Genomic DNA, 12,637 nt, shown 5'->3' with positions numbered 1-12,637 from the left:
AACTGACCCGCTCGATCCCCACCCGTCACCTTCCTGATTGTGAGGATGCTATAAACCCTTGACTTGGTTGGTACTATCCTCAGGCCTCAAGGGTACATTGGACTTATACCTATCAGCCGAGTAGGTTCTCTATATGTTGTGAAAGAATATGGATTGTTTGTCCATCTGTCGTAGCCGGTCTTTTGGCTTCTTTCTAGATGTACTCTTTCAGATACAATAGCCAAGTAACGTGGTGCTATGATTCTTGAAGATGCTCACTCTTGCAATCCTAAGGTAGGGGTGCTCGAGTGTAGAATGGGTGCCAAAATTAACACTCGGGGGTCAGGGCTAGCTAATGGGAAAGAACCGTGTGATGAGAGGAGAATACCGAGTCATTATCCACACTTGACACTTAGTGGATTACCCAAAAAGTGAAACCAAGAAGAGAGACCATTGCTCATTCATTGAATTAGAATCAATTTCTACAACCGAGCCACCTCGTATTGCCATGAAAACTCCCTATTCTATCAACTTAGGTCAGAGGAAGAAATCATAACTTAGTTTCTACCTAAGAACCGCCTTCCATTTTAGCACACACTTGGTGCGCTCACTGCCACTCGCCTATAGGTCGATACTATGGAATCATCTACACCCGTTGTTGCAAAACGGTGCTCGAGTGCTGCTTCTGTTATCCATGCTTGATGCTTAGTGACTATGTACTAGTTGGCCTAACCCAGGGTCAACACATCCAGCTTTATAACAAGTATGAGACGTCCTTGGCACTCTTAAAATGTGATACCATAAAATTCAACCATTTTCTTTTGTATTTGTTGAATATCAACAAAATGTTGTTCCAAGTATTATACATAGTGCTTCCCTTGTTCCCGGCGTATACCCCTTCAATATGCAAACAATGCCCAATAAAATCATCTCTTGCTGGTTGAGTAGACCTCTTAAATTCCACACTACTGCAAGATTTGGAAGGATCACATGTTTGATCCTCTGATCTTTTAAAGTTGAAGATAATGCTTTCAAAATAGAAGAGTAACCTTTCCTGATAACTCTACTCTCATCAAGAGCCTCTTAAATTAAGTTCACATCAACTTTGTTGCTATCAAACTATTGCACAGCGTTGCGTTTGATGGTTTTTTTTGTTTTTTGCTCAAGCATACTTTTTGCAACCTTATTTGATAATAAAAATTTCATTTGTTTCAGCATTCTCCTTTTGAGGCTCCAAAATTTTTCTACAGTTAGCACGCATATATAGGAGTCCTTCTCGATTGCCATTAACACAGTTCAATATTGAACATTTTCTTTATATTGTACTCAACGTAGCAAAAGTAAAAATAAATTAATTTACCATGCTTCCTAAACTCGCCACTTGCACCCTCCATTGACCACTTTCAATTTTTCAATGTTGCAAAATTTTCTATTTCTAAGCTTATCCCCCAAAGGAGTTGCTTTTGTTCTTGCTTTTGCGGCAGCTTCTCCTTTATCTTTGTATGTTCTCCAATTTCATTCTATAGTTGATCTTTCAATCTAGACTTTTGATTATTTGTTGCATTTTATGGTTTCCTCTTACTTATATAAACAATTATACATTTGTGCAACTTCAAATTGAGCTATGATATATCCATGCATACCTTTATTTTCGTCATCCACAAACTTCAGCAATGTTGTTGAATTGGAAAATGGAGGAGTATCATTTTTATTAGACATTTTGGATAAATGTTTCCATCACACCATAAGTTGATATGTTGTAAGCCACCTCTCATCATGTTCTCTCTTTGCATGGCACCTACATACTTTCATTTTGATGGATGCACATATTGTTCCGCTAAGTCAATATGAAGATGGTGGTGTCATCTCTTGTTGGACTGTTCTATAGTGTTGTCATTGCACACTACCATTTTCCAAGCAACATTGTCCCTTTGCTTCACAATCTCATCACCTTTTCATAAAGCAAAGTGTTGTTGATGGTGATAAGCTTTGGAAAGTTTGAAAAACAAGGGTATGACAAGATTAGTTATGTGGTCCTAATAGAGAAGTTAATTGGATCGCCAAGATGGCTCCAAAATCAATCAAAGAAAGAAGTGGCTTATAGGAGCATTGAATGCAAAAGCTCATGGAATATGAGTGTTGAATATAGAAGAATATCATTATTCCTCCATCCTCTGACATGATGTCAATAGTCTCATATTTTATTCCTCATTCCTCTGACATGTTTTTAGTACTTGTATATATTTTATTGAGTATTTTATTATTTTTCATATTGTGGACAAAAGAAAAAAGAAGAGATTTTGAATTTCTTATAGGGCCCCAAAATGAGCTCCCTTCTTTCCTAATGTAGCCTAGAGGGAAGTTTTCATTTTCTAAGTGTTCATGAAGCCATGTGTCACAATCACTTAGCATTGATCTTCATGAAAATCTAATCATGTGGATTTTTTGCTTTATTTTGGTAGGAAAATTTTGGAAGGAGTGAGCAAGAATGACTCAATTTTAAGAGGGTCACAGAAATGCTCGAAAGTTAATCTTCTACCTTTTAGATTGTATGAGGGTTCGTATATGAGGGTTCGTTAATTGACAGAAAGCAGAGACAAACCGTCATGGTAGGCAGCCATGGAGTGTAAGAAGATTGGGAAAGTCTTTTTGACATGCGATGTAAGGACAAGGTAAAGTCCTTTTGATAGTAGCATTGTTTTGCTCCTACAAAACTTCTTACATTCTCCTTCGGAGACTTCTTCGAAATGACTCCATGGCAGATACCATAGCTCACATCAAGCTTTATTTGAGATTCTCCAAGCCTGCCATCCAAGAACTTTGGAGTATCCCAGTGACCCTTTTGAGTCTAGGGAATTATGTTTTGGTCTTGTGCAGCACATCAATGGAAGCAGGGTATATATATATATATATCACACTGAAGAAGTACATGTAGGTGACTTTCACCAAAGGAGTAGGTTGACCCACGATTGTTCAGTTGTAGAGATAGCAATGGGCTAAGATTTAAAGGATACGTTTGAGAAGCTACAATCCAAAATACTGGTACATGGCTGACATGGGGATGCAACGGCCTCCTTCCATAGGATATGGAGGTCTTCTTTACCCCAAGAAATTTGTTAGGCCGAAAGAGCTATACATGAACTAGGTGAAAGGGCCATGTGCATAAAAAATCTTGATTGCTCTGCTGAACATAAAGAGGTGGCTAAGAAGACAGGTCCATGGGATCATATGGATGGACTTGATGCATTCTTTGGCTTCCAAAAGATGTACAATGTGAAGGACAGGAAAGAAAGTTGGACGCTTCTTCTTAGTCACATGACATGGAAGTTTGGATCACAAGCTGATATCCTTTCTTTCCATGCCTCGACTTTTTTTGCTTTTAGTGGCAGATCCCATGGCCTTTGAAAGCAAGCATTCCCTTCAATCTGCTCCTCACAATATCATAGCCTTTGCTTCCCTCACATCGCATGAGATAGAGATCACGTCCATTGTCTACTTGAGCACGTCATCACAACACCAATAAATTCAGCTCATGCCTTTCAAACATAGGCACACAGACGAACGAATTACGTATCGGAGCACGACTTGGCAATTCAGTAGACCAATCAAGGAGCAATCAATAGATTGTTGAGCAGTGGCATAGCTTTGCTTGTATAATAAGAAGAGATTAAGAGCATAATTCGCATCATTTAGTAGAATAAAAAAATATAGCAAAACACTCTCAGCACATTTGCCGATTTTGGTCAAAAATTGTTTGAGAGAATTTTGTTGCTAAATGCCTTACATAGAGAGACTTGCTAGATGCCGTGCATAGAGAGAGAAATCCTTGGTGAGTGCCATGGAAGCAAGAGTAAGAGAGTTGAGCCATGCCAACAAAAGTAAGGGTGTCACGCTCATGGATAAATACTTTATAATGCAATGAAGCCCACACTCTACAGACTCACTCTTTTGTACTCTTGATAGCATGTTCTAACACTACAACTCTTGCAATCAACAAGAGTAAGGGTATGAAGCTCATGTATGTACTCCATTCACTCTTTGAACAGTGTATTCAACTCATTCTTGTATACTTGTTCTCAAGTACTCTTAGTGTCCCCTCAACACTATCAACATGTGATAACATGTGCTAATCCTACAACTCTCATAATCTACCCTCAAGCCATTGTAATCCCCCTGCATCTCATGCAATACTCCCTCTATCGTTCTCTCCCAAAACTACCATCCAAAACCATTCTACTTTCTAAACCCTTTTCTCTCACTCCCAATCTAATATTCAACCCTCAAAGTCCCAACTAGATGTGCAAGCCCTTACACCCTACAATCGGTGAAGAAGACTAACTCTCCATTTTCTCTTAGGACTCCACCTTTCCTAAACTTTATACCCTTTCCTAACCCCTTTATTCCTTTTCAAAACAATGAACGCAAGAGCTTCCACGCAGTTCAATGAATCAACACCTCATCTTCACTTGAGGTAGCCTACGTCACCCTACGTCTCGCATGTTGTATATTGAACACATTCCCTACCAAGAGCCCACATAAAACATGGAGGTGAATGGTACCTTCGAAGTTAATAATTGATACTTTGATTTTATTGCCAGGGTTGCTCCTAGTCTCAACCCAAAACTATTAGTTAGATTTTTCACCCTTAAACCCCTACAATTCTAGCTCTCCATTTTAACGGTAGCACCCCAAATGCTTGTTTTCTCATGGTAGCGGATGTGTTCAACGTGCAGCATCATAGATGTAGGCTAAAGCGTTGGAAGCAATTCTCAGAGGAGCTCAAGTGAAGATGAGGTGTTGATTCATTGAAGCTCTTGCCTTTATTGTGGAGGGAGGCATATCCATTCAGAAACGAGGGGCACACACAACCATGGCTCGGAAGGAATTTGCTGCAGAGCGGCATACCCATGGTTGAAAGAGGTACGCTGTGCGGAGTTTTGACGTTTCAGCCTTTGGAGAATGCTCTCATTCTCTCAATTCCGGCAACAACATCAACCCTATGGACCAACTTCTCTGTTGTTCACCATCCCTCATGCCTAAACTTCCAATGGAGCCTCTGTCCTTGGAGAGAAGGCGACCACACAGAGTAGTAAGTTCAAGCTCGAATATTTCGCATGCCCCCTGCCATAGCCCTCGGACTAAGGATATGAATATAGACTTTGGTGGGCATAACAGCGTGTCCCTGGGATCAGCCACAATGCCCCATATTGGGTGGAACGGCGATCCTGAAAGATTGAATGCGGACATCCTTGGTCAGCTGGGTCCAGAGACAGATCAAGCTACTTATGCTTTGCTCTTGCGGCGATGCACCATTGCCAAGACCCTTTCCTTGGGCAAATGTGTGCACGAACATATGAGCGGACGTGGATATGCTTGCGACAATTTTTTGGCCAACCTTCTCGTCCGAATGTACAGCAAGTGTGGAAGTCTGAAGAATGCACGTGCTGTGTTTGACACAATAGTCCATCGGGATTACTGCTCTTGGAATACCATGATTGCAACCTGTGCCAGGAATGGGTTCCTGGATGAAGCAAGGACATTGTTTGCAGAGATGCCCCGGCATAATGTGGTCTCCTGGAATTCCATGATAGCTGCAACTGCCCAGAACGGTCATGGCAAGGAAGCTTTGCAACTGTTTAGTAGAATGCACACCGAAGGCTTCGACCCAAACAGGGTCACTTTTATTTGCGTTCTAGATGCCTGTGCCAGTGTGGCAGCCCTAGAAGAGGGGCAAATGATCCATGCTACTATTGCTCTTAATGGTTGGGAGTCAGACATCATTATGGGGAATGCTCTTCTTAACATGTATGGTAAGTGTGGGAGTGTAGATGATGTGAGGGTAGTGTTTGCAGACATGCCACAGCTGAATGTGGTCTCCTGGAGTGCCACTATAACTGCGTGTGCCCAGAATGGTCACGGCAACGAGGCTTTGCAACTGTTCAGTCAAATGCTGGTTGAAGGTTTGGAGCCAAACAAGATCACCTTCATCTGCGTTGTGGATGCATGTGCAGGTGTGGCAGCCTTAGAAGAGGGTCTACTGATCCATGCCACTGTTGCTGGCAGTGGATGGGAGACTGATGTTGTTGTGGGAACAGCTTTCGTCAATATGTATGGCAAGTGCAGGAGCCTAGATGATTCAAGGGCAGTTTTTGCAGAGATGCTGCACCATGATGTGGTCTCATGGAGTGCCATGATCACTGCATGTTCCCAGAATGAGCATGGCAAGGAGGCCCTGCAGCTGTTTGGTCAAATGCAAGCAGAAGGCTTTGAACCAAACAAGATAACCTTCATCTGCATTTTGGATGCATGTGCCAGTGTGGCAGCTCTACAAGAAGGTCAGGCGATCCATGCTGCTGTTGCTGGGAATGGATGGGATCTGGATATTGTTGTGGGAAACACCCTTGTCAGTATGTATGGAAAGCATGGGAATCTAGATGATGCAAGGGCAGTGTTCACAGAGATCCCTCAGCAGGATGTTGTTTCTTGGAGCGCCATGGTCGCTGCCTGTGCACAGAATGGGCATGGCAAGGAGGCTCTGGAACTGTTTGGTCAAATGCAGGCTGAAGGCTTTAAACTGGACAAGATCACCTTCATTTGCGTAGTGGATGCATGTGCTAGTGTGGCAGCCCTAGAAGAAGGTCGAGTTATACATGCAACTGTTACTGGCAATGGATGGGAGTCAGATGTGGTGGTAGGGACAGCCCTTGTAAATATGTACGGCAAGTGTGGCAGTGTAGGTGATGCAGTGGTAGCATTTGCAGAGATGCCACAGCATGTTGTGATTTCCTGGAGTGCCATGATCTCTGCGTGTGCCCAGAATGCGCATGGCAAGGAGGCCCTGCAACTGCTGGGTGAAATGCAGGCCAAAGGCTTCCAGCTGGACAAGATCACCTTCATTTGCGTTGTGGATGTATGTGCTACTGTGGCTGCCTTAGAAGAGGGTCGAGTGATTCATGCTACTGCTGCCAACAACGGATGGGAGTCTGAATTCGTCGTGGGGAATGCCCTCATCAATATGTATGGCAAGTGCGGGAGCCTAGGTGATGCGAGGGCAGTGTTTGCACAGATGCCACTGTGGGATGTGGTCTCTTGGAATGCCATGATTGCTGCATGTGCTCAGAATGGGCATGGCATGGAGGCCTTACAACTTTTTGATCAAATGCAGGCGGATGGCTTCAAGCCAAACAACATCACATTCACCTGTGTCCTCACGGCTTGCAGTCACACAGGACTAGTTGCTCATGGAAGGCAACACTTTGTCTCTATGAATGACCATGGACTAATCCCCTCAGTGGAGCATTATGTGTGCATGATCGATATCCTTGGGCGACGAGGACTATTACAAGAAGCAGAGGACCTGATCATGAGTATGCCCTTTGAACATCTGCCTTCAGCATGGTTGAGCTTGCTTTCATCATGCAGAATTCATAATGATGTGGAGCGGGCTGTACGTGCTGCAAATTTTGTTTTCGAGTTAGATCCAAGGAATGCTTCACCACATGTCTTGCTGGCAAACATCCATGCAGAGGCAGGGTGGGTGGAGGATGTAGTAAAGATGAGACAGGCAAAGGCAATTATGGATAATGATGTGAAGATAGTCCCAGGTCGCAATTGTGCTGAGATGAATAATGTAGTGCATGAAATTGTATCTAGAGACTCATCGCATTCTCAACACCAGAATATATATGCCAAGTTGCAGGAGTTGTATAAGTGCATGGAGGCTGGATACAAACCTTAATACTTCAATGCTTTGTGTTGTGGATGAAAAGAGAGAGGACATGCATTGCTCATCTGGCCATCGCATTTGGGCTCATTTCCCTTACCCGCTCCAATTGAATGTAACCACCTCTAGCAAAGCATCCAACTCAAGACACAAGGATGACAGATTGTAACCAAGTGCCCAGCCATAGATCCAAGGAGATGGCTCATGAGCTGAAGGTCATTAATACTACTCTCAAGCCATGGCTGGCAACAGGAAGCCAGAATATCCCATACCCACCATAACCCACGTCAAGGGTGTCATGCCACTGCTAGACTCTATGGGCTGTCATTGAGAAATCCAGTACCCTGCTATATATTCTAGTACCTATTATGCCTAGGCGAGATATAACAGCCAGATTAGGTTAAAAACTTACTAGAGTTCCTATTAGCGGCTTTAAATTAAATTCAATTAATTAATTTGACTCTACTTCCGAAATGTCAAATTAACCTAAGATAACAAACAAGCATAAAGTTAATTAGCTCGTTAATTTCTCATTAAACATCCATAAATTAACATTGGCTTTCACTGTGCGATCAGATAACTACATTCACTGCAATTAACATTTCCCAAAAACTTTTATACAAACTTTGAGAGCTCTTCGTCACAAGTATTTGAGAGCTGCTTTTCCCATTCAAAAACAGATCATAGCCAAAACTCACACGATATGTATTCCCATCCTCGACTTCCGGACCAATGGTAGGTAATCTGGAACACGAGGAGAAGAGCTACTAAAACCTTTTTGGCTCCTTCCTAGGCCCATCTTCATGAACAGATGCCACGCTGTCGGTTGGGCTGGCAGTTAAGGGACTTTCGTTCGCCAAGAGAAATCTGGAATCCGCGATGTCAATCCAGGCATGCTCCTGCACACTTCCTCCATTGGTTGGAAGGACAATTTTCGGAGATGGGGCTACGCCAAAATCAAAGTACCCAGGTGCATCCAAGACTCCCTTGATGTGTTTCCCAGGTTGACTCGTTGGAGACTAGCAACAAAAAATATACTACTCATGCAGTCAAAGCATTTGCGACATAATTGACTTCCACATCGACTGTGCTCTCCTGGCATCCATCCCTTTTTCCTTGGTAAGGTATAACCCAAGCAGCAGACGGGTAGTATTGGCCCGAACGCAACATCTTCCAGAGACATTTGCTGAGAGGCATTCCCAACCTGCGCCTCAACTTAAACTTCCAATACATAAAACAACGATTAAAAAGATTCGCACTAAACACACACGGTTTTTGATTTCATCAGCGCCGTAGCGTACATACAACTTTCATCAGTCGCTGTTGGCTCCTTCCTAGGCCCATCTTCATGAACAGATGCCACGCTGTCGGCTGGGCTAGCGGTTAAGGGACTCTCGTTCGCCAAGAGAAATCTGGAATCCGCGACATCAATCCGGGCATGCTCCTGTACACTTCCTCCATCGGTTGGAGGACGATTTTCGGAGATGGGGCTCCGCCAAAATCAAAGTTTCGAGGTGCATCCAAGACACCCTGGATGTGTTTCTTTAGAAAATGCTGCTGCCCTGGGTAGTGTGACGCGTCATTTCGTCTGAGATTTGCACTGAGTCTTCTCTTACTAAGTACCTTTGATTGCGCAACAAATGTCCCCCAGTTGATGCTATGTGGAGTGAGGTATCAATCCTCCAAGGTTCCTATGTTCTCTTCAAGCATTTCTAGACCTTTTTTGAAGTTTGATGCTACACTAAATGCTTAGGTGATGCTTGAGGAGTTAAAGTACACATCAAAGAATCAAAGATTCCTTTTTCAATTCAGAGAATGTTATTTGAAGTTCAGATGATATTGACTTCTTGACAACATGCCAAGTTCTCAATGCTCTTCCAATGCTAAGCACTTGAAGAAGACTACAAGGACAAAGTACAAGGTAAAGAAGACCTGAGTTAAGAGATTGTGGGAGAAGCCAACTAGTTATGCATATGCCAAACAACTTGGATTTTCTGAATTCTTATCTAGCAATTTGCATCTATATGGTGAAGGTGATTTCTTTGCGTTCTAGATGCCTGTGCCAGTGTGGCAGCCCTAGAAGAGGGGCAAATGATCCATGCTACTATTGCTCTTAATGGTTGGGAGTCAGACATCATTATGGGGAATGCTCTTCTTAACATGTATGGTAAGTGTGGGAGTGTAGATGATGTGAGGGTAGTGTTTGCAGACATGCCACAGCTGAATGTGGTCTCCTGGAGTGCCACTATAACTGCGTGTGCCCAGAATGGTCACGGCAACGAGGCTTTGCAACTGTTCAGTCAAATGCTGGTTGAAGGTTTGGAGCCAAACAAGATCACCTTCATCTGCGTTGTGGATGCATGTGCAGGTGTGGCAGCCTTAGAAGAGGGTCTACTGATCCATGCCACTGTTGCTGGCAGTGGATGGGAGACTGATGTTGTTGTGGGAACAGCTTTCGTCAATATGTATGGCAAGTGCAGGAGCCTAGATGATTCAAGGGCAGTTTTTGCAGAGATGCTGCACCATGATGTGGTCTCATGGAGTGCCATGATCACTGCATGTTCCCAGAATGAGCATGGCAAGGAGGCCCTGCAGCTGTTTGGTCAAATGCAAGCAGAAGGCTTTGAACCAAACAAGATAACCTTCATCTGCATTTTGGATGCATGTGCCAGTGTGGCAGCTCTACAAGAAGGTCAGGCGATCCATGCTGCTGTTGCTGGGAATGGATGGGATCTGGATATTGTTGTGGGAAACACCCTTGTCAGTATGTATGGAAAGCATGGGAATCTAGATGATGCAAGGGCAGTGTTCACAGAGATCCCTCAGCAGGATGTTGTTTCTTGGAGCGCCATGGTCGCTGCCTGTGCACAGAATGGGCATGGCAAGGAGGCTCTGGAACTGTTTGGTCAAATGCAGGCTGAAGGCTTTAAACTGGACAAGATCACCTTCATTTGCGTAGTGGATGCATGTGCTAGTGTGGCAGCCCTAGAAGAAGGTCGAGTTATACATGCAACTGTTACTGGCAATGGATGGGAGTCAGATGTGGTGGTAGGGACAGCCCTTGTAAATATGTACGGCAAGTGTGGCAGTGTAGGTGATGCAGTGGTAGCATTTGCAGAGATGCCACAGCATGTTGTGATTTCCTGGAGTGCCATGATCTCTGCGTGTGCCCAGAATGCGCATGGCAAGGAGGCCCTGCAACTGCTGGGTGAAATGCAGGCCAAAGGCTTCCAGCTGGACAAGATCACCTTCATTTGCGTTGTGGATGTATGTGCTACTGTGGCTGCCTTAGAAGAGGGTCGAGTGATTCATGCTACTGCTGCCAACAACGGATGGGAGTCTGAATTCGTCGTGGGGAATGCCCTCATCAATATGTATGGCAAGTGCGGGAGCCTAGGTGATGCGAGGGCAGTGTTTGCACAGATGCCACTGTGGGATGTGGTCTCTTGGAATGCCATGATTGCTGCATGTGCTCAGATTGGGCATGGCATGGAGGCCTTACAACTTTTTGATCAAATGCAGGCGGATGGCTTCAAGCCAAACAACATCACATTCACCTGTGTCCTCACGGCTTGCAGTCACACAGGACTAGTTGCTCATGGAAGGCAACACTTTGTCTCTATGAATGACCATGGACTAATCCCCTCAGTGGAGCATTATGTGTGCATGATCGATATCCTTGGGCGACGAGGACTATTACAAGAAGCAGAGGACCTGATCATGAGTATGCCCTTTGAACATCTGCCTTCAGCATGGTTGAGCTTGCTTTCATCATGCAGAATTCATAATGATGTGGAGCGGGCTGTACGTGCTGCAAATTTTGTTTTCGAGTTAGATCCAAGGAATGCTTCACCACATGTCTTGCTGGCAAACATCCATGCAGAGGCAGGGTGGGTGGAGGATGTAGTAAAGATGAGACAGGCAAAGGCAATTATGGATAATGATGTGAAGATAGTCCCAGGTCGCAATTGTGCTGAGATGAATAATGTAGTGCATGAAATTGTATCTAGAGACTCATCGCATTCTCAACACCAGAATATATATGCCAAGTTGCAGGAGTTGTATAAGTGCATGGAGGCTGGATACAAACCTTAATACTTCAATGCTTTGTGTTGTGGATGAAAAGAGAGAGGACATGCATTGCTCATCTGGCCATCGCATTTGGGCTCATTTCCCTTACCCGCTCCAATTGAATGTAACCACCTCTAGCAAAGCATCCAACTCAAGACACAAGGATGACAGATTGTAACCAAGTGCCCAGCCATAGATCCAAGGAGATGGCTCATGAGCTGAAGGTCATTAATACTACTCTCAAGCCATGGCTGGCAACAGGAAGCCAGAATATCCCATACCCACCATAACCCACGTCAAGGGTGTCATGCCACTGCTAGACTCTATGGGCTGTCATTGAGAAATCCAGTACCCTGCTATATATTCTAGTACCTATTATGCCTAGGCGAGATATAACAGCCAGATTAGGTTAAAAACTTACTAGAGTTCCTATTAGCGGCTTTAAATTAAATTCAATTAATTAATTTGACTCTACTTCCGAAATGTCAAATTAACCTAAGATAACAAACAAGCATAAAGTTAATTAGCTCGTTAATTTCTCATTAAACATCCATAAATTAACATTGGCTTTCACTGTGCGATCAGATAACTACATTCACTGCAATTAACATTTCCCAAAAACTTTTATACAAACTTTGAGAGCTCTTCGTCACAAGTATTTGAGAGCTGCTTTTCCCATTCAAAAACAGATCATAGCCAAAACTCACACGATATGTATTCCCATCCTCGACTTCCGGACCAATGGTAGGTAATCTGGAACACGAGGAGAAGAGCTACTAAAACCTTTTTGGCTCCTTCCTAGGCCCATCTTCATGAACAGATGCCACGCTGTCGGTTGGGCTGGCAGTTAAGGGACTTTCGTTC

The 12,637-nt window shown here is 43.8% G+C and overlaps 2 protein-coding genes across 2 annotated transcripts; both read left to right on the top strand.

Moving 5' to 3' along the window:
• Positions 1–5,176: 5,176 nt before the first annotated feature.
• On the top strand, positions 5,177–7,717 carry LOC147904939 (pentatricopeptide repeat-containing protein At2g13600-like). The gene is made up of 4 exons (XM_087392939.1): positions 5,177–6,503; positions 6,663–6,757; positions 6,842–7,063; positions 7,145–7,717. The coding sequence occupies exons 1-4, from the start codon at positions 5,177–5,179 to the stop codon at positions 7,715–7,717; spliced, it is 2,217 nt and encodes a 738-aa protein (XP_087249065.1).
• Positions 7,718–9,841: 2,124 nt separating this feature from the next.
• Positions 9,842–11,797, top strand: LOC147904938 (pentatricopeptide repeat-containing protein At1g11290, chloroplastic-like). Its single transcript, XM_087392928.1, has 3 exons — positions 9,842–10,583; positions 10,743–10,837; positions 10,922–11,797. Exons 1-3 carry the CDS (start codon positions 9,842–9,844, stop codon positions 11,795–11,797), a joined length of 1,713 nt encoding a protein of 570 aa, XP_087249054.1.
• Positions 11,798–12,637: the final 840 nt, after the last annotated feature.

This window comes from Dipteris shenzhenensis, chromosome 2, assembly GCF_047967505.1.
Source record: "Dipteris shenzhenensis isolate YYH24624 ecotype China chromosome 2, Dip_SZ_1.0, whole genome shotgun sequence".
Classification (NCBI taxonomy): Eukaryota; Viridiplantae; Streptophyta; class Polypodiopsida; order Gleicheniales; family Dipteridaceae; genus Dipteris; species Dipteris shenzhenensis.
This window is presented reverse-complemented; position numbering and strand designations above follow the sequence as displayed.

Excerpts from the sequence above, each read along its gene's own strand:
- LOC147904939 (XM_087392939.1), top strand. The coding sequence starts at position 5,177 with ATGCCCCATATTGGGTGGAACGGCGATCCTGAAAGATTGAATGCGGAC. Across the intron at positions 6,758-6,841 it reads CAGAGATGCCACAGCATGTT|GCCAAAGGCTTCCAGCTGGA; the intron begins GTGATTTCCTGG and ends GGTGAAATGCAG. Across the intron at positions 7,064-7,144 it reads AGATGCCACTGTGGGATGTG|GCGGATGGCTTCAAGCCAAA; the intron begins GTCTCTTGGAAT and ends GATCAAATGCAG.
- LOC147904938 (XM_087392928.1), top strand. The coding sequence starts at position 9,842 with ATGGGGAATGCTCTTCTTAACATGTATGGTAAGTGTGGGAGTGTAGAT. Across the intron at positions 10,584-10,742 it reads CTGTGCACAGAATGGGCATG|ATGTGGTGGTAGGGACAGCC; the intron begins GCAAGGAGGCTC and ends GATGGGAGTCAG. Across the intron at positions 10,838-10,921 it reads CAGAGATGCCACAGCATGTT|GCCAAAGGCTTCCAGCTGGA; the intron begins GTGATTTCCTGG and ends GGTGAAATGCAG.